We start from the raw sequence: 20,920 nt of genomic DNA, 5'->3' as shown, positions 1-20,920 counted from the left end.
GCTTCCTTGTGGCTCCATGGCCTTCACCACATGGCTTTCAAGGTCACCTTCAAAAAGGAATAAACACACAATTGGTGCATGGAAGGGTCTTGGGAAACTGAGAGACAGGGTCTAGCCATGTGCCTGGAAAGAGAGGAGAAATAGGTTTGATGAACAGATAGCTACTCCCTACCACAGATTGTGTGCCTCTGCAGGATTCCATGCACAGTTCCAGAGTCCACGTGGCAGAGTCCCTGCTCCAGGCTCTTTTGGGCACTGGCTTTTGAGCGCCATAGATTAAATCAGTAGGGCAGACCAATCTCCACAAGTGGCACGTATGGTTACTCATCTCTAGTACCAACACTCAAGTCAACTTGTACCTAGCCAGAGTAGCTCAGGCACTTTGAATTGCACCGATGTGAAATTAATAACAAAATGTTATTATATGAACTTCACATGTTGTGACATTATTTCACATTCTCACTCTGGAGATTGTAAGACAAGAGGCAAGACAGAAATCACTTGTATTTCAGTTTGGATTTCATTTGTGGGGTGAGGGTGGGATGAGAATGTTCGGGTCCTGGCCACAGATTTGCTTTATTAATTGCATTTTGTTCCAAGGGGGAAAAAAAACAGTTTGGGTTTTAAAAATAGACCACTGGACATTTTGCACATTACCCATGTACAGATAATTGGGTATTTATAGCTCTTTGGAGAAGAGAAAACATCAATAATACAGTAAGATTTTGATTTTAAGGGGTTATATATTTTCTTTCTTTTTCTTTGCAGTGTTGTATCGAAAAGGCCCTCCATTTTACCATGCAAGGTTTGAAATGATTTTTTTTTTTAATGTTTTATTTATTTTTTGAGTGAGAGTGTAAAGTAGGGGAGGGGCAGAGAGAAGGGGACAGAAGATCCAAAGTGGGCTCTGTGCTGACAGGCTGACAGCAGCACGCCCAACATGGGGCTCGAACTCATGAACCGTGAGATCATGACCTGAGCCGAAGTCGGATGCTCAACCAACTGAGCCACCCAGGTGCCCCTGCGGTGATTTTTTAAGTAAGGTAATGGCTTCAAAGGACAGGAGGAAATTTCTGACCTCCAGTGACCTCCTGTGCCACAGAAACAATTACAATCATGTTTCTCTTGGCCTGTTAGGAATAGATGCTCTGCAACTGTGCTTTATACACTAATGTTGTACTATGTACATAGTAATAAATAGGTTATAATATGTTTTAGTATTACACATTCAGTTAATCTATGCAGTAATTGTTCATCTTAATATCAGTGAGTATCTAAACAGTTGAATGAATTCACAGCTTTCTTGTTGGGTAAAGTATTTCTGTTCTCTCCTTGTCACTGTTGAGATCAGCCTGAAAGTTTGTAATGTAAAGTAGGAGTTTTTCATTAATATTTTTCCCAATAACGTTGTAGGAGAATTTAGGAGGAGATGGTGTACGTTTTATTTTCTGTATCTTTGTTCTTGGTAGAACAAGCATTATTCTTTTTAAAGAGGTTGATTTCATGCTTTTTAATGCCCTCTGTGTGTCTTCCAGTTATTCTGTCATTATTGAATTAGTCGACGACCATTTCGAGGGCTCTCTTCGCAGACCTTTCAGCTGGAGGTCACTGGCTGCCTTGAGCAGAGTTTCAGTTAATGTCTCCAAGGTAACGACATCAGCTTTGGCATTCACAAGTCATTTAAATGCTTGGATTTTTTTTCTTAAATGTAGTAGAATCATAAAAGTCATCTGTAGGAACTTCACAGTGTTCCTGCCAGTGAAGTTCTAAAAAGGTGGGGGGCTAGAAGCTGACCTCTTCTCGTGTTCCCTGCCCCTACCCTCTGGTACTGAGCACCACGAATTGAGCTTCAAAGATCCCTAGTGATTGATGTTGGTGGGCATTGCCTCCCTTCCCGGGCCTGCCGTCAACACACGCTCAAAAGTTACTCACACACATTCACAAAGGAGTCAAAACATTGATTTCTTTTCAAAGCTAGCAGATCTCTTGAAGTGAGAGGAAGGATATTAGTATTTATAGCTAAACACTGTACATGTTTTGTCACCACCCTGTTGGTATCCTTATCCCTAAGAGTGAGGAATCAGAGTCAGAGATAAGGGACAAACCCAAGATCATGCAGCTTATATGCAGAATGGGGATTCAGACCCAGAGTCATCTGACTGCCGGACTTGTCTTCTGCCATATCCTGCTCCCGTCAAGATAGGAGGGAAATTTCATCTTACCCCAGGACTACTAAGGATGAAAGCTTTGTGTGTTCTCTGTTACTCAATAACTTGCTAACCAAACACAGACTGTGAGCCCCTCTGAGTCTGTCCCACTGCTGCTGGAGGCGCTGTGGGAGGTGACACCAGAAGGCCCAGCAGAGGCCAGGGGGCAACTGCCTTGTCTGCAGGTGAAGCTGCTTAGGTTTAGCCTGTAAAAAATAGCTTTATCTTTTAGAAATAGGAAATCTGTACTGTTTCTAGTATTTTTACACCCATTGTATGGGCCTGGTCCTTAGTTAGATCCCAGGCCCATTCGTGTTCCTGGAAGAAACCGGTGTGCTTTGTGAGTTTCCAGGAGCACTCAGTGGGAGGGAATGGAGACTGCCTGCACTTCCTGATCACGCACCCAAATTTATATTATTATTGTGTGGGATGTGGAGATTGTTCTTTGTTTCTCAATAGGAACTTATGCTGTGCTATTTGATTAAACCCTCTACCATGACTGACAAAGAGATGGAGTCACCAGAGTGTATGAAACGAATCAAAGTTCAGGTAGGTAAACTCAGAGACAAGTTCATGGCATCCTAAAGACCGTATCCACTGTATTGTGTCCTCTGGAACACGTGGTCCCAAGAAAAGAAAGGAAAACCTCTTGCCTTGGTAACAGGAAGCCCCCGCAGGCCCTCTCCCCACTGAGCCTGCTCTCAGTCCCCCTTAACTCCTGCTGCTGCTTTACCTACAATGTCATCTGGCTTCCATCCCCACCATTCAGCTGAAACTGCTCTCACAGGCGGCCTGGGACCGCCCAGCCAAGCCTCTCCCAGGTCCCAGTCTTCCTGGAGAGTTTTTCTCTGGCAAGACTGCCACATTCATCATGCTGTCCCCCAGGGTTACTCGCTATTTCTGCAAGTAACTGCCTGTCTGCCTGTGACTCCTCCCCCACATGCAGCCGTCCTCGTCCTCTTTCATCTCTAACATTGCACCCCATCTCCTTGTTCACACCACTTGGTCCCTCTACAGCCCCACCAGTCGCCATTCGGCTTCCCCGGCCTCAGCGCCTCATCCATCCAATTTGTCTTGCCTGTGCCCACTAGGTTAGCTGTTCCTAAAATGCCAGCCCAGATCCACTTCTCCCTTCTCAGTGCCAGCCCGGATACACCAGATGCATACCCGGATACATCTCAGATTTGGTTCTCGTGCTAGCTTTCAGATTCCTTTTCCTGAAATGTCCCAGTGGGATACCAAGGCCAAGGCACATTTAGCTTTTAAAATCTTTGTGTGATTATGGTAGGTAGTATTTGCGTATAAGGTGTGTACTGCCAGCCTTCACATTTTCTCCAGATGTTTCAGTAATAAGGAATAGGAACAGGTGTCATCATTATAAGACAACTCTTTGTGAAATGTTACTGTGATGTCACACACCTAGCATGTTCTTTCATTTCTGATGTTGAAACTTTCAGTCACCTTTTTATTTTGATTGGTTGCAGGAGGTGATTCTAAGCCGTTGGGTTTCTTCACGAGAGAGAAGTGACCAAGACGAACTTTAACAATTCAACCTCAGAATTCTGATTTACCAACAAATACTGTTGAGTGTCCTACAGTAAGCCAAGTTCTGTGTGAGGTAACAAGTCCTCTTACTATAATCGCCCAGTAATTGAAAAGTTCTAAAGGGCATGGCCCCCCCATCACCAAAAAGCAATTAGTATTTTAAAAGATAAAATGACACAGGGGAGAACAAAGAGCCCTTTGCTGGCCTTCAGATTCTGTTCTTGAGTAAGTCACTGACCCTGACTGATCCTGAATTTCTCATCTGTGGGCCCGCATCCTCACCCATTCAGTAAGCACATTGGACTAGATGAGTTCCAAGAGGACTCTTCCAGCTACAGGGAAATTCTGTTACTCTCTGATTTTACCTGACAATGACAGTAGTTTACATTTATGTGACACGGTACAGTTTCCCAAACTCTTTTCTATGCATGCATCTCATTACTCACATCCAGTGTGTCCCTGAGAGTGTGCCGGAAAGGAGGCTTGGGGATTATAAGACTCTGTGTGCCAATATGTTAAATGGAAAAAATGATGTGTCTCATCTTTTCTAAGAACTTCAACCAATTACTCAACCCTGGAAAATCCACTTATTATCTGTCCAGGATTTCTGTATCATAAAGCCTTTCAAAAACATCATCACCTAATCATTAACTCTCAGCTCGCTGATGGACACATTTGTGTCCAGTACACCACAGTATTATACAGTATTAGATAAAAATTGCATCTTGCTTCAGTGAACTTGTTTGTAAAATAAAAATAGGTAGTGAAATAATGTATGAGGATACATAATGAATGCAGTTAGCATTTAGTAAAACTCAGTAAACAAAGCCTTTTTCATATTGGTTACATACCAGTGAAGGTTTTGCAGGGCAGCAGGGGTGGAGGGGAAGATGAGCAGGAGGGAAACCAGAGACAGCCTGAGGGAAACAGGTGTGTGAGATTCATCCAGTGTCCAAATTCAAGACAATGGCAGTCTTCTCTTTGACACTGCATACCCCGGAAGTGGACGGTGAGAGCTGGAATGTTTGCGTTCCTGTGACGTGTGGTCTCGGAGCTTCCGGCGGCCTGAGATTCCACCTGATGTCATTTTTGAACATGGTGCTTCTGTTCACATCATGATCCTGCTCTCGCAACAGAAGCATTAGATCTGCATGATCTACATTTTAAAGATTTGGCATTCAAATAAGGGAGCTCCTCTTTTTCCCTCGGATGCAGACCAATATGATTACCAATTTGAAAGAGCCTCTCAGTAATACGCCTTTTTGCTGTACGTTAGCGACACTAGTAGCTCAACATTTTTACTACCCGCTTTGCTCTCACCAGGCTCCTTAGCAAAGTCAGAGACTTGGCTTTCAAACATCATCACTTTTTTAAAACCCTGAAAGTCAGCAAAAATTTCAGGCGCTATTTTTTTCCCCATTTCATCTGTCATTTGTGGTGACACTTCTCTCCATACCCAATCAGTGCATCATATGCCTTGATGGTAAAAACTCTTCTGTGAATCCTTCATCACAGTTCTGTCATCCTGTGAGCACCCACATCACCTGCTTATCATCTGCTAATGTGCCTTCATGTAAACTCTTAAACTGTAAAGGCTTCATGTAAAGGCTACAGTAAAGATGTAGAAAAGCCACAAGACTACGCAGATACTACTTATAAACGAAAGTTCCAGAAGGATGTCCAAAAGCACCATCTTTAAACAAGCCTTGTATGAAAGATTTTCCCCCTTCATGTACACCGTCTGAACATGCTGCAGTGGGCCATGCACTCTTCAGCATTTCCCAAGGGCCCTGGGGTTCTGGAATGATGTACCAGCAAAGGTTTTGGGTTACATGAGCCTCACAGTTACCAGCTAAAAGCACTATTAGCTTGTCTTTAGATGTATTATGTCCTGGCACTTTTTTCTTACCTTCTGAAATAAATGTAACAGATGGCATGTGTTTTTTTTTTTAAAAAAAGCTCACGTTCAGCAAGATTGGAAATTTGCTCTGTGATAAAACCACCTTCACAAATGGCTGTGGTTCAGTGGGGAGATGCTGCCGCCTTAGAGAGAAGTTGCTTCACCCACTCTCTTCCAAGCATGTTTTATGTGGTTCTTAAATCTCAAACCTCCGAGATTTGCTTTAAAACTGGAATTCTTCACCAAATCCTCTCTCTCAGCTCTCCCAAGGTGTCTAAGCTGCCCAGTGTACCAGCATGTGCTCAGTAGCATCACGCTGACTGGCCATGCACCCTCCATACAAGAATTTCACTGGCTTTATAACAGCACACCACACTCAAGAACGCCGCAAAACTTTGTGGAACCAGCACTTTTTACAAGTTGTTTTGTTACCCAGTGCAAAAAATATATACACAAAAAAGAAGGAATACATACTTGGCCAAGACTGTATCTTTTATGTGACCACCTTTCTCAACTATCACTTCTAATTTTTTTTTTCTAATAAAGGGGATTTCTTGGGCCTTTAAAACTCCCATACTTTAATAGCACCTGGTTGGCTCAGTCAGTCCAGTGTCCAACTCTTGATCTTAGCTCAGGTCGTGATCTCACGGTTTGTGGGATCGAGCTCCTCACTGAGCTCTGTGCTGACAGCACGGAGCCTGCTTGTGATTTTCTCTTTCCCTCTCTCTCTCTGCCTGTCCTGCTCACGTGCTCTCTCTCTTTCTCAAATAAGTAAAGTTTAAAAAAAAAATCACCTACTTTCTTCTTGGGCTTTTCCAGTCCCACAAGAGACGTTTTTACTTAATACAGCGGGGGAAATGATGCGACAATACAGCACACGTCTAAACAGCACAAGCATGGAGCAGTCAGCTAAGACCAGCACGTGCCGTGTGGTCTGGACACTCACAACTTGAGTGATTTTGCTGACGACTCATACTCATTGTTTTGTATTTGGATAGCCAATATAGCATTTTTTTTGTAAATAGTTACAGCAGATATTCAGATAGTAGAGTTTAAGATGGGGCAGACCCCTGTGTTCTTGCTTATCACACAATAGGCTTTTTTTCCAATACAGAAAATCAATTTGATTTCAACAACTACAAATACATGGAAAATGGGAATTGAAAGTTAAAAATAAAAATAGTATCATTTAAAATAATAACATAAATCATGAAATACTAAGGTATAAATCTTAGAATCACACAACAGACTTTTGACTTCAAATGGTGGGAGCCTCCACAGGACGAAGGTTTGAGGCTCAGAGACGTGACCACCCCACACCACCGCCACAGAGTGCAAGCGGAGGACTTGACCCCAGAGCTCTCAGTCCTATTTAGTGCCTTTATAAGATCTCCACAGCTAAAGTGACACCAACCTAGAAAAGCATGTGAAGTCAGAAATACGTCACCATTAGGGCCTGAGTGGAGGTTAGAAAGGAAGGCTGCCCAACACTCCAGGCAGGCCTGGTATGTGCTGGTACATCTGGGTGGTGGTCCCCTGCCTCAGTGTTGGGGTGCAGCCTGGGGCCCCCACCAGGAACATGCTCGTGCATCTGGTTTTGGCATAATCTTCAGGAGGTTCACAGATTCCATGAGGACCATCTGTGGATCCCACTTACAAACCTGGAAGCGTTGTGTGGTTCTTAACTTGTAATTAGTCTCCACAGAGATAATTTTATTGAAGGCTGGGTAATGGGGTGAGCCTTCTACAAAGGAATCAGTCGTAGCTCAGCTCTCCTGTGCACAGCAAGTTGAGAGCTGAGGGCTGTTCTGTGGCCAGAAGGGCTGTTGTGTCGGCTCAGTGAACTGCATTACCTTCATGCTGCCTCCTGAAGAACCCATGGCTAGAACAGGTCGGTCACCCTTTGGAGGTGGGGCCAGCTGGGGCACCACCTCCTCAGGTTAGACTGAGTAGCTTACAGTTATCAGGATTTTTTTTTTAAGTTTATTTTATATTTATTTATTTTGAGAGAGCACAGGCAGGGGAGGGGCAGAGAGAGAGAGACAGGGAATCCCAGGCAGGCTCTGCAATGTCAGCACACAGCCCAACGCTAGGCTCAAACCCACAAACCTTGATGACCTGAGCTGAAATCAAGAGTTGGATTCTTAACCTCCTGACCAACCCAGTTGCCCCAGTCTTCAGGATTTTTAAAATGTTGAGACTCTGGTTGTCAGCACTTGCTTGGTTTCTTTTTTTTTTTTTTTTTTTTTTTAATTTTTTTTTCAACATTTTTTATTTATTTTTGGGACAGAGAGAGACAGAGCATGAACAGGGGAGGGGCAGAGAGAGAGGGAGACACAGAATCGGAAACAGGCTCCAGGCTCTGAGCCATCAGCCCAGAGCCTGACGCGGGGCTCGAACTCACGGACCGCAAGATCGTGACCTGGCTGAAGTCGGACGCTTAACCGACTACGCCACCCAGGCGCCCCACTTGCTTGGTTTCTTTAATTGGCCTTGGCTGGATGACAAGATGGCTGTGGTTACATGCTTTGGAGTCAGACACAGGTTTGCATCCCAACTCATCCCCTTACTCACCATGTGATCTTAACCTGTTTCCTCATCTATAAAATAGAATTAATGTTCTCAGCCTTCACATACAAGGGAATCCTGTTCAGCCACAAAAAGGAGTGAAGAGCTGGTACGTGCAACATGGATGGATCTCAAACACATATCAAGTGAAAGAAATGCCACATAGCGTTTGATTCCAGGTGTATATCCAAAATAGGTAAATCCATAGAGAACACAGATCAGTGGTTCCCAGGGTCAGTGGGGGAGGACTAAGGAGCAACTGTTTGGTGGGTCCAGAGTCTCCTTTAGAGGTAATAGAATGTTTTGGAAGTGGAGGTGATGGTTGCACAACACTGAATCTACTAAGTGCAGAATCTTTCCCTTGAAAATAGGTTTATGGAATAAGAATCTCACCTCCATGAGAAAAAAAAAAAAAGTAAAAATAATAATGATGTCCAGAGGCTTGCTGGAAGATTAAGTGTCTTGGCCCTTACAAGGTGCTTATTAGTACCATGCCTGGCTTGTGATGGACTTCCAGTAATTTCCAGCTATGCTGATTCATTTGGTGAGACAAGAGGAAGTTCTGTCTTAAGAACCACCATTACCCATCATCTGAAGGCAGTGATTTGTGCAGTCGCTTATCATATGTTGATTCTCTTAGCTTCAGTTTTAGAGACTGACGTTTTTCTGACCTCATTCCCAGACTGTGTGGGGAAATCCCGATGTCTGTGCCTCTACTGGCCTAAGTTCTCCTGTAAGGAGACTCAGTTCTATTAAGTGATTCATACAGGGATTGGCAGGGATTAAACCAACATGAATGGGACGTGGTTTTAGGCAGTTTAACCGGGATTGAGCTGCTCAGGTTTCCCTACATTTTTGAGCATAGTCTGTACACAAGTCTGAAAAGTCATTGTTACTTGTGGAATAAAATTTTGATTCCGTCTTTTTTTTTTTTTTTTTTTTTTTTTTGCCCTTATTGTTAAAGCATTGTCATTTTCTTTCTTTTTTTTTTTTTTTTTAAGTTGCTGTTTACTTGAATTGGTTTTTAACTTAGTTTTCCCCTTGTGGAGGAGTACTTAGGTTGAAAAGAAATGAGTTATCTTCTCCCCACCACCTACCTCCCATTTGTGATTTTACCAACTAAATTGATTTCTTAAAAATCTGATTACAGACTCAAATAATTATACCATGAATGTTAACTTCCATGAAACTAACTGAGGTCCATTTCTAAAATTGAGAGTTATCTAATGCTTGATTTATCTTCAATCTTTACTTTTTTTATATATAAGCTGAAAAAGTTTAGTCTTTCTACCACTTCGTGTAATACAGGGAGACATCCTGTAGGAGTACATGATATGAAAAAGCACATTTGTGAAACTGTTAAACTAAGAGGTAGTGGTTTTTTTTAATTTCAAAGTAATTCACTCTTTTTTAAAAAATGAAAGATTGCAAGCATTTAAGATGTTTAGAATCTTTTTATTTTCAGAAACAATGTTACACAGGTAGATATTCTTCCTTTTATTTTAAGTTTATTTATTTATTTTTGAGAGAGAGCTGGGGAGGGGCGCAGAGAGAGGAAGACAAAGAATCCCAAGCAGACTCCACACTGATATTGCAGAGCCCCTTGTGGGGCTCGAACTCACCAACCATGAGATCATGACCTGAGGTGAAATCAAGAGTCGGATGCTTAACCAATTGAGCCACCCGGGTGCACCTCTTCCTAACTTTTAAGTAGCACGTTCTGATAAAGTAGGAAGAATGGCATTAGAAAAACCTAGGTCCAAATTCCAAGTCTACACTAGGGAAACAGTGGTGACCTTGGGAGCCTTCGCATATCACTCTGAACCTTAGCTTCCTCACCTGTGAAATGGAAATGATCACAGCATGCTGAGTGTGTTTTGTGGACTAAATGAAAGTGTCTGGCATGAAGCGTGTGTACTTTTTCCTCTTTCAGATAAACCAAAAGCATAAGCACTGCCATAGTTGTTTTCTCTAGGAAATGTAAAGCCTATTTTATGCCCTGGTAGGTGACAGTGGAGGAGAAGGAGGTGACAGAAAAATAGTTGGAGGTAAAGTAGTGAAGACAGCTCTGGGGATGGCGAGAAGTTTCTCCTCCTGTGCAAGGGGAACCAGAAATGGCCATTGTGTGTTTTTTATAAAATAATGTTTATCAGGTTTTCCTGGTTATAGGAGTAATTCATGCATGCCCTGAAAGCTTTGGGGAAATGCTTTGGGCGGATCATTTTAGACTTTCAAATCAGTTAACCCTGAGGCTAACTTTATGACCTTGCAGTGAAAAGGAGCCCAGCAGTCAGTCATTACTTGAGGGTTGACGAGGACTAGATGTGTGCCCAGGGCAGCACTAGACCATGAGATGAAGAGATGCATTGTGGGGGTGCCAGTGCTGGAGAACTCTTCTGGGAAGCAGAGTTGGTGCCAATGCTGACTCTCCTCATCCTTCAGTTAGCATTTAGCTGGTATGATAAAAGAAACTTAATGGAAGGATTCTCAGTTCATAATTCTGCAAAACTGAGCAACATTGCCATCTATTGGTATTATGTCAGTGCTTAATTTCCTTCATTAGGAGTAAAGTTTGTAAGGTGGTACTGTGATTTTTATAAGAGGGAATTTGTAGCCTCCTGAAGTGAAAGAAGAAATAGGCTGACTGCTGCCGTTCTCACCCCCAGGTTGGAGAGCAGTCCCTAAAACAGGGACTGGAGGCTGTGAAAGCTTTGTTTGAAAATCAAGGAATGCTGCACTAAGAGAAAGCGTGAAATTGCCATTTTTAACATTTACCCTTCTTATTTTATCCGAATTTTTATGACATGTATTTCCATTCCCTGTTTGAATGTCGATGGAAGCACAATCTTTATTTTCTCCTTTATCTTCTCTACTGGTGGCAAATGGTGGCCCAGTGGTTATGTGCACGGCCTTCACAGTCAAACCTAGATTTGATCTCTGGTTTTCCCACTGTGTGACTTTGGGCAAGTCATTTCCTCAGTTTCCCTTTTCATGTGCAAATTGGGCATATTGTTAGTACCTACTTCTCAAGGTGGTCTTAAGGATTAAAAGGGAAGAAAGATTAAGAAATTTACTCAGGTATGGAGTCCTTAATGAATACTCATTAATTACAGCTGCTCTGATTATCAATAATTGGGTAAAGAACTGGACCAGAGAAGTAGAGTCCAAAAATAGTGTGTTAATAGAATAGGGACAAATTGGAATATATCCCAAACTCAACACTCGATTTTTCATCTTTATCCAGTCAAGTCTTTATAACTTCTTGAACACCACAGAATAGTAGTCATAATTCTGTTTAAAGCGGTATCATGTTCTGGGTGGGAAGTTTTGTTTCTCTTAAAAGGACCCAAACTTATAAATGCAAATGTTGGTGTGCCATGCATTTCCCCCCACTGAATTTGCCAAGTTCTGAAACATTACCCAAATGCCTCCTTGGTAACAGGCTTTACGGATCTGTAGCAAGTTTTCTGAATATCTTTATTATGGGTAAATTACCGGTTCCTTAAAGATGGACTTGGTTTTTTGGAAATTAGACATCATTTATTTGGTGCCATAGCTGGGGCATAAGATTAGATGTGGCAGTATATCACATTTGGTCAAAAACAAAGTGAACTCTGGAAGCAGTTTCCAGAGAGGAATGCTGAAACATTTCACTCCTTGGCTAAAGTTCAGTGATTATTTGCGCAGATGAATTCTGATGTGGTTGTTAAGTCACCTCATTTCTTCATAATTACTCCTCCCACCTGTTCCCCCTTCCTTCCCCTGAAGGTGTTAGAGAAAGAAGTCCACCTTTCCTTGTATCCTTCCTGAATTATGCATTTAAAGTAGACAGAGGAGGGGCTCCTGGCTGGCTCAGTCAGTGGAGCCTGCGACTCTTGATCTCAGGGTCGTGAGTTCGAGCCCTACACTGGGTGTAGAGATGACTTAAATAAATAAATAAAGTTTAAAAAATAATAAAGTAGGCAGGGGATGTGCTTTGCCTTGGTAAACTCAATACCCTGATCTCCTCATGTGAGGTCAGGCAAAATGAATGAAACAGAATGACTTGAGGAATTGCCATCCACTTTGCATATATGCTCGTAAAGGCTAATTGAGAAGTGGAACCTGTTTCCTGACTTAGATTCCAAGACCCTTGCTTACTTGCTTTCCTTATGTCTTTCCTTCTTTCTTCTCTTTGCTTCACTATTGCTGTCAAAAGGCTACCATGTGCTGGGGCGCCTGGGTGGCGCAGTCGGTTAAGCGTCCGACTTCAGCCAGGTCACGATCTCGCGGTGCGTGAGTTCGAGCCCCGCGTCGGGCTCTGGGCTGATGGCTCAGAGCCTGGAGCCTGTTTCCGATTCTGTGTCTCCCTCTCTCTCTGCCCCTCCCCCATTCATGCTCTGTCTCTCTCTGTCCCAAAAATAAATAAACGTTGAAAAAAAAAAAATTAAAAAAAAAAAAAAAAAAAAGGCTACCATGTGCTTTTTAAATAAAAACAATCCAGTGAAGTTACTTCATTAATTGTGTCTTGCTCACCTTTCTACAAATTCCTACTTTCTGGGTTCACATGGAAAGGTGAATTTGTTCAGCTTTAATTATAGAAATAGTTTTCATTGTTCTGTAAATAAAAATGCTGCCACTCTGCTGTATCATGGAATCTCAGTTTAAAAATCAAACCATTATGAGAATAATTTAGTTGTAATCCAATACAATTTTTAAAACCCAGGGTGTGGTGCCTGGGTGTCTCAGTCAATTGAGCATCTGACTCTTGATTTTGGCTCAGGTCATGATCCCAGGGTTGTGGGATCAGGCCCCATATCAGGCTCCATGGAGCCTGCTTAAGATTCTCTCCATCCCCCCCTCCCCCTCTCTCTGTCCCCTCCCACCAGCTCATGCTCTCTTTTAAAAAACAAACAAAAAAACAAAAACCCTTATAGGTGCGCCTGGGTGGATCAGTTGGTTAAGCAACCAACTCTTGATTTTGACTCAAGTCATGATTTTGACTCAGTTTGTGAGATCAAGCCCTGTGTCAGGCTCCATGCTGACAGCACAGAGCCTGCTTGGGATTCTCTCTCCCTCTCTCTGCCCTTCCCCTTACGCTCACATGCTCGTGCCCTCTCTCTCTCTCTTGCAATAAATAAATAAAACATTTTTTAAAAACAGGACAATCTTTATTAATTCTATAAATTCTTATACTGCAGTAAGTGGAAATATGCTAAACGTAAAGTCATAACACTTTGGTATTAAGCACAGTTTAACCCACCTAAAAATCTCTAGTATCTACTAATGGTAGGAAGTCCAGAGCTACCCCTCTGCTGGCATACGGCACACTCAGCACACACCGCTCCCCTCAGGAGGGTTTGTCTCTTCCTCAGGGCAGTCGGTCACGTAGAAGCCATGCTCCTCTATCCCTCGGTAGAGTGTGATGTACTTGGAAGCCTTCCTTGTCCTCGGAACCACGTACTTTTCCGTGAACTCACCCTTGTCCAGTTGCCCCTTGCCTTCTGTGGTCAGAACGCAGTTAATGAACGTGAGGGTGTAACTGTAGCAGTTGTGATGGTCTTCTTCATACCTTACAAAAGAAGGATGGTGAGAAGGGAAGGCTTAGGTTTAAAAGCTGCTCAGGGGGCACCTGTGTGGCTTAGTCAGTTAAGCATCTACCTTCAGCTCAGGTCATGATCTCACAGTTTGTGAGTTCAAGCCCCACGTCGGGCTCTGTGCTGACAGCTCACAGCTTGGAGCCTGCAGCCTGCTTCGAATTCTGTGTCTCCCTCTCTCTCTGCCCTGCTCCCCACCTCCCCCGCCCACTCACACTCTGTCTCTCTCTCAAAAATAAACATTAAAAAATTTAAAGAAAAAAAAAAGGCTGCTCAGGAACAAGCCATGAAGCTGTTGAAGGACTTGCAGAGTTGAAATTGGGCTGTCAGTGGACTGGGCCCCTATGTGTGCTGACCCCTTGGTGACAGAGCTCCCAGAGGTGCAATTTCGAGGGACGCTTGGCGGTTTGGGCCATGTCCACTTGCAAGTTACATAAGACAGGAGTGGGCGTGTCTACATGTGCTGACTCATTGTATGGAAACTGCCAACTTAGGGAGCTGACATTCTAGAAATGGAGTTCTCCTTCCAGGTTTTAGGGTATCCCAGTGTCTAAATTTATTTTAAGGGAAGGAAGCCTCAAGACAATTTAGGTTCACAAGTATGCTATATATCTAAAGTGTTGAGGGAGCAATAAATTGAGAAATTTCAAATTTGCCAAATCACAAAAACATTATTTTTACATGTTAAACATTTAAAAAATGTTTAAGGGAATATAATAGGGGTCTTTCTGTACATATTAAATGTTAAGTATGTAAAAATATCTAGTCAAATAACTGGAGTACTAAGCTGTGGTCCTTTTGGTTCTTAAGATGCTGTGATTCTGGGGCTCCTGGGTGGCTCAGTTGATTGAGCATCCGACTTCGGCTCAGGTCATGATCTCATGGTTTGTGAGTTCAAGCCCTACATCAGGCTGGCTGTTGTCAATGCAGAGCCTGCTTTGAATCCTCTGTCCCCCTCTCTGTCTGCCCCTCCCCCACTCATGTTCTCCATCTCTCTCTCTCTCTCTCTCTCTCTCTCTCTCTCTCTCTCTCTCAAAAATGAATAAACATTTATTTTTAAAAATGCTGTGATTCTATTGTGTAAAGGTACATTGGCTCATCTCTGCAGAAAACCCAAATTCAACCCCTGTTTAAACTTTGTTACAGGTACTACTCTCTTGGTACAGGCTCACCATAAACTAAACAGCTTAAGAGTCCTCTGAGCTGGGGTCCCACCTGCATGGTGAACGAGCGGGTGGCCCCTGCAGCCCTGTACCTCTGAGGCAGCCAGGCTCCCGAGGTGGAGAAGTCTTCCAGGTACTTGTCCCACTGATCCATCAGTCCATACATGCCAGGCTGCAGTAAAGGGATGCTTACACTCTGCTCCCACCCTGCTTCATCTCGCTGGACCCCGTGCATGGTGTAATTATACACAACTCCTGCAACCAAAACTGGAGTCATGCGGAAGCCCAAGGGAAAATGCACCTCTGTTTAGAGGCCATCAGAAAATGACAACTGCTCCTGGGAAATGCCACATAACAGAAACCCAATTGTACTTTGTGATTACTGTTGAAGAGCAGTAGACCGTGAAAGACCCTAGAATCTCCTGCAGGATCAAGCCGGGGAGGCAGCCACCCACCTAACAGATTTAGAGAGGGCCTTGCCTAGAGTCAGGATTGGGGGTTACGAGCCTCTGCCTCCCGGGCCCTCAGCAAAGCATTTCTTTCAGGGAAACCCAGTTCTTGCTCTACCTGTTCTCCAGCACCGTGAAGTTGCCCCCAGGAAATGGAGACTAGAATAGATATTCATCTCCAAATATTTTTTGCTCAAGTTTTCTATTTACGAATGGTTCTATCTTCTTTCCTTAAATCAGCAATAAATTTCCACTGATGGAATGGGTGGTAAATTTGCTCATGTGGGTAAATCTGAGTTCAAAAATCCAGTCCTGGGTTTCTGTTCGCTGGTCAGTTTCTCCCGCCTTGAGCAGGTGCAGAAAGGTTGCCTTCAGACTTGACTTATGAGGCCTGTGATCACAGCCTCACCTGCCTGGCTTTGCTCACCATCCCTAGGCCCACGACCCCCTGTGACTGGGGTACCAGGCCCTCTTCCTGTACACTGGATGCTCTGTCTTCAGGGCCTCCAGGCTGTGCCCTCAGAGCTAAGTCTGGGCAAAGGAACTGCTTTGTTTAAACATGACTTTTTTTTTTTTTTTTTTTAAGTGAACCCACCACATGCCCAAGTCCTCTGTCCCTTGGTTTATTTCTGAGGCCCGTGCCTGGCCACCAGAGACCCTGGTGTGTGAGGACCCAGTGGCAGTGTGCTGGGTCCAGATTCTGGTTCCAACACAAGAAGAAATCATGTTCCTCTCTCAAAAAACCAACAAAACAGGCTTGGTGATACTCTTGGCTGAGAAAACATTAACAAGCTTTCAAATATTTAGAATTGTCATTAGTACTAAGTTACTGTAAAGTCAAGTATTTCTCTTTTAAGGGGGGTAAGCATCGCCCACCTAATGGTACGTATGAGAACCCAGGGAAAAGAGGAATTCCCTAATTAAATGTCATGAGCACTTTTTCTCTAGAAATACCACTCTCTCCTACCTAGTAGTGTGGGGACATTTTAAGTTTTTAAAAAACCAAAACAAAACAAAACAAAAAACCAGTGGCAGTGCACTCACCATTTGTGTTGGTTATTCCCACGTGAAGATCAGACCTTCCATCGTACTCCCTGAAAGAAACAAGTTTTGTGTTTTTTCTCATTTGCACATGACTGGCATGAAGAGTCCATATTTAAAAGCAGGAGAGGGATCTTGGCCGGTGCCAAGTTTCTTGCCATCAGTGGCCATGTGAATGGAAGCACTGTTTCAAAACTGGTTGAGGGGCGCCTGGGTGGTGCAGTCGGTTAAGCGTCCGACTTCAGCCAGGTCACGATCTCGCGGTCCGTGAGTTCGAGCCCCGCGTCAGGCTCTGGGCTGATGGCTCAGAGCCTGGAGCCTGTTTCTGATTCTGTGTCTCCCTCTCTCTATGCCCCTCCCCCGTTCATGCTCTGTCTCTCTCTGTCCCAAAAATAAATAAACGTTGAAAAAAAAAATTAAAAAAAAAAAAAAAACTGGTGGAGCCAAGAGTACATCTGAGGTAGAAAATACTCCCCCGGCCCCCCCAGCTGGATTTTTTTGGCCCCCCATCACTAAAGGCAGTGGAAGGCCTTGGAAGGCCATTCCTCCTAGAGCATAAAGTCAGCTTAACTCTTAGCTGCCCAGCTGAAGGGCACAGCTGGAGGTCAGTTGTTGAAAGAGATCCTCATACTTCCCGCCTTGTAGGTGAGGTTACAGGCTGACCGGGGAGAGGATCCTGAGTGCATCTCAGTGGACCTCTACCTTCAAAACTAAAGTAGTGTCTTTTGGTCTTTATAGCCTGCAGCCACACCCACTTTTCCTGGATGGCCTTGTTTTCTGAAATTACTCTTTACCTGAGACTGTTCATTAAATCTATGATTCCGTATGATTTAACCTTCATTTCCAATCCCAGGCCATCATTTACTAGCACGGGGACATTAGCAAGTCACTTTCTCTCTCTGATCTCAGTTTCCTCATCTGGAAAATGGGAATATCATAAACCTCCTAGCAAGCTGGTTGTAAGAATAAAATACCAGATGAGTGCCTGCAAGTGTCAAATAAATCAGAGGTTATTGTTGGCTCAGTTGGTAAGCACCCAACTTCGGCTCATGATCTCACAGTTTATGAGTTCCAGCCCCGCATCGGGCTCTGTGCTTACAGCTCAGAGCCTGGAGCCTGCTTCAGATTCTGTGTCTCCCTCTCTCTCTGCCCCTTCCTTGCTCATGCTATCTCCCCCCCTCCTCTCTCTCTCTCTCAAAAATAAACATTAAAATAACTTTTAGTAAATAAATCAGAAGTTGTTGTTAAATGATAAAGCTCCTTCATGAGACCGCAGGTTCCTCATTAAAGTGAGCAGTCCGAGGCTTTAAAATGACTGAAAACACAAATGGCTGCCCCACCTTCACAGTGATCCCCCAGGTCATCTTGTTGCAGCCACCACTTTGAGGGTTTTGAGACTGTGGGTTCAGAGGCTGAGGATGAAGCTGAGCAACAAGGTACCAGTCTGATTGTAGCGCTGCACTTACTTACCCCAAGATTGCTGCGTAAGCATGTCACTGCACTTTGTTTCCTGCCTCAATCCTAGGCGTTCCTTCCCTCCCCCTGTCCTTCAGTTATTTCTCAGTCATGCAACAGATATTTATCAGGTGTGAACGAGCTATGGGCCTGTCATTTGAAGTGAAAGGCTAGTAGCACAACAGGAAATAAGCCTGACAAGGTCTCTGCCCTCTTGGAGTTTGCTTGCTTCCAGAGAAGACTTTTTAGTTTAACGAGTTTTTAACAGATAAGTGCTCTGAAGGGGAAAAAAATGTAGACTGTTACAGAAGCATGTCATAGGGGCAGTGGGAGAGCCACCTCTCTCTCATACAACTCCTTGGTACAAATTAAGAAAAGTTCCCTTTTTTCCTGCAGATGCAGCTCTGCCCAGCATGTTTGGCTTGCTAGGTGTAGTGCCTCCTGAGTTTCAGGACCCAAAACCACCTTGACAAAGCATCTTTGGGCAGTGTACAACCTGTACAACCATATGTGGCAGCCCTGAGAGATCTTAACCTAGTTTGATGAGAACCTCAGTGATTTCCGAGGGTCATTGAAGGTTCTCTTTTACAAAGTGGATGAAATTTTCTCAAGGTGAATAGTGGGAGTCATTCTTGAGAGTTTGGAAATTGGATGAGAGGGAAAGGGACAGTTTAGAAGTTGGCCTTAGAAGGTCTGGTGGGCAGGGGACTACTTGAAGTTCTGCAGATCCTGGCGTGAGGGGATGGGAGGATGCTAAAGCATATAACCTGTTTCAACACCACCACCTCCCTTCTGCTGATGCCAAGGAAGGCCAGGCCCATCAGTATTGCTACCACATCACAGAGTACATAAATGCTTATTAGGGGCCAACCCAAAAGCCTATCATGTTCTGGAGAGCAGGGCTCTGGCTCATTCACTGTGACATCCCTGGAATTTCCCACACAGAGATGCTTGGTAAGGATTTGTTGAATGAATCAATGTTATAGTGGGTGAATTCTGAATTTTAATCACTTTATTCAAAAGCTTTCAGAATCTAGCCAAGTAATTCTCCAAGTTAGCATGAATGAGGGGATCTTGTGAAACATTTTGGGCTTCATGATTTAGATAAGGGAAATGAAATTTCTGCCAGTTACATTCTGAACTGAATATGAAAAGAATATCATGGAAAAGAGCGTGTTGGCTCCACTTTGTGTCTGGTGCCCGGGTCATGTTTCTGCCTTAACACTGCCCCCTCACCACCCTGCAAGGTCGGCAGGACCCTCATTTTGCAGATGAGGAATAGAGACTCCAGAGGCTCTGATGCTGTCTGAAAACAGGATAGGAATTGGGGGCTTTGTGGTACTACGGCCTGCACTGTTCTCTCTGTATCCTGTGACCTCCGGGAAGAGTCAGGGGTGCAAAACTGCACACTTTCGTTCATTTTATCCACATAAGGACAGGAAGGAAATCAATTGAGGAAGTTAGTAAGCAGGGAAATAAATAGACAACTCCAACCGTCTTACCCCAAACCAGAGCTCTTGAGGTCACATGAGCGTTGGGAGGGGGGATTTCAAGAAGACTAGGATGTCTCAGCATTAGGTCACAATGACGCTTACGAACATGCTTCCTAAAGCACGTGCCATCGTTCTGTAGCATCCATGCTCTCAACACCTGGCTTGTGCTGGGCCACTTCTAGTTCCATTTGTAAACTCCACAGGGACACTAAGGAGGTAAGGTCCTTTCTTTTGATTTCTGAAATCTTTCTTAAAGTCAGGTGGCATCCACAATTGAGGCACACCAGGTCTGGTCTTCAATTTAATTCACCACCATGTAGAATAGTCTGTATGTGGCCGTTTTTCAGGCTTTTGTACATGGTACCTGTTTGCCACAGATATTTCAGGCTAACTCACGGTAAAGGAATTATTTTGACTGGAGTAGCTGCTGGTTCGTTTTCCCAGTTAGCCTCTTAGTGTAAAATCTATGGGTAAAAAAAAGTTCCAAGCTTTCAGTTTTCCTCTCCTAAGATTGTATAAGCAGGTTTGACCTTCACATGTTCTTCATATATTCTTGCACTTATCCCTCTAGGAGAGTACATACACCATCTATCTTTATGAAATGAGTAGATCTACATTTTAGGATTTAATGCCAAAACAACTGGCAAGACTATCCACCAAGCCTCACCCTGTATAGTACATGTTAGAAAGTTTTAGTGACCACAACACAAAAGGCAAAGTTTACAGAATTCAATGTAACACTTAAAAAACACCGTACCGGGGCGCCTGGGTGGCGCAGTCGGTTAAGCGGCCGACTTCAGCCAGGTCACGATCTCGCGGTCCGTGAGTTCGAGCCCCGCGTCGGGCTCTGGGCTGATGGCTCAGAGCCTGGAGCCTGTTTCCGATTCTGTGTCTCCCTCTCTCTCTGCCCCTCGCCCGTTCATGCTCTGTCTCTCTCTGTCCCAAAAATAAATAAACGTTGAAAAAAAAAATTTAAAAAAAACACCGTACCTAAGAAACGTCCCTTGAGTTGGTCTGAGGAGGAACGAACATTTTTCTTGATGCCCATTGGTAAAGGGATTGGAGATGCTAACAGGTGCTTCCTCCAGCTTCCTCGAGCTCATGACTTGCTGGCAGAGGGGGCAGCACTGGGGCACACTGAAGCTGTAGATGTATTTCTTACAGTGGTTGAATTTAATTAAGGGCTTTGCAGCCTCTGCAGGGTGCATGGTTTTCCCCTCCTGGGCTACCAGGGTTAGTTTCCGGAGACTTCCTTTTCCTCATTACCTGGCTGGCAAATAAATGTACGCCTCCCGAGTAACCTGATCAACAATGACGTCATTCTGATTGACAGCTTCGGAAGCCAAACCAAATAGGATTAACCCGTTACCAGACCGCCCCATAAACTGGTTTCTTAAAGAGCTAGTTTTCATTTGTGCTCACTTACAAAGGTTCTTTCTAGCCTTGTACGTTCTGCAGCCGCCGTCAGTCAGCTCCTACTCATCCTTTAAAGCCCTACTTTTCTGTGAAACTTTGCTCCACTT

At 43.9% G+C, this 20,920-nt stretch overlaps 2 protein-coding genes across 5 annotated transcripts in view; one reads left to right on the top strand and one right to left on the bottom strand.

The window, feature by feature from the left end:
- The window catches only part of TSEN2 (tRNA splicing endonuclease subunit 2), a 51,883-nt gene extending 46,195 nt beyond the window's left edge, over positions 1–5,688 (top strand). For all 3 annotated transcript variants that reach the window (XM_025922054.2, XM_086697405.1, XM_086697406.1), the window contains 4 exons: positions 769–805; positions 1,536–1,647; positions 2,667–2,756; positions 3,692–5,688. In XM_025922054.2, the coding sequence (XP_025777839.1) occupies positions 769–805; positions 1,536–1,647; positions 2,667–2,756; positions 3,692–3,751 (299 nt within the window). In that variant the 3' untranslated portion in view covers positions 3,752–5,688. The remainder of the gene's footprint in view (positions 1–768; positions 806–1,535; positions 1,648–2,666; positions 2,757–3,691) is intronic.
- Positions 5,689–13,322: 7,634 nt separating this feature from the next.
- Positions 13,323–20,693, bottom strand: MKRN2OS (MKRN2 opposite strand). Of its 2 annotated transcripts, XM_025922673.2 has the most exons (4): positions 20,388–20,693; positions 16,453–16,502; positions 15,052–15,214; positions 13,325–13,771 (listed from the first exon to the last, which is right to left on the bottom strand). In XM_025922673.2, the coding sequence occupies exons 1-4, from the start codon at positions 20,603–20,605 to the stop codon at positions 13,531–13,533; spliced, it is 672 nt and encodes a 223-aa protein (XP_025778458.1). In that variant the 5' UTR covers positions 20,606–20,693; the 3' UTR covers positions 13,325–13,530. The 2 variants fall into 2 exon arrangements, with proteins under 2 accessions (XP_086553533.1, XP_025778458.1); XM_086697407.1 differs by lacking the exon at positions 16,453–16,502 and having other exon boundaries at positions 13,323–13,771; positions 20,388–20,574.
- Between the last annotated feature and the right edge of the window lie 227 nt (positions 20,694–20,920).

The sequence above is a fragment of the Puma concolor genome, chromosome A2 (genome assembly GCF_028749965.1).
Source record: "Puma concolor isolate L17-30 chromosome A2, mPumCon1.1.hap2, whole genome shotgun sequence".
NCBI classification, from domain to species: domain Eukaryota; kingdom Metazoa; phylum Chordata; class Mammalia; order Carnivora; family Felidae; genus Puma; species Puma concolor.
This window is presented reverse-complemented; position numbering and strand designations above follow the sequence as displayed.

What these genes read in the sequence shown, in the direction of transcription:
- MKRN2OS (XM_025922673.2), bottom strand. Translation starts at nt 20,605, where the DNA reads ATGCACCCTGCAGAGGCTGCAAAGCCCTTAATTAAATTCAACCACTGT. An exon ending in GGGAATAACCAACACAAATG is followed by an intron (nt 15,215 to 16,452) that starts GTGAGTGCACTG and finishes TTTTGGTTGCAG; the next exon opens with GAGTTGTGTATAATTACACC. An exon ending in GGAGCCTGGCTGCCTCAGAG is followed by an intron (nt 13,772 to 15,051) that starts GTACAGGGCTGC and finishes TTCTTTTGTAAG; the next exon opens with GTATGAAGAAGACCATCACA.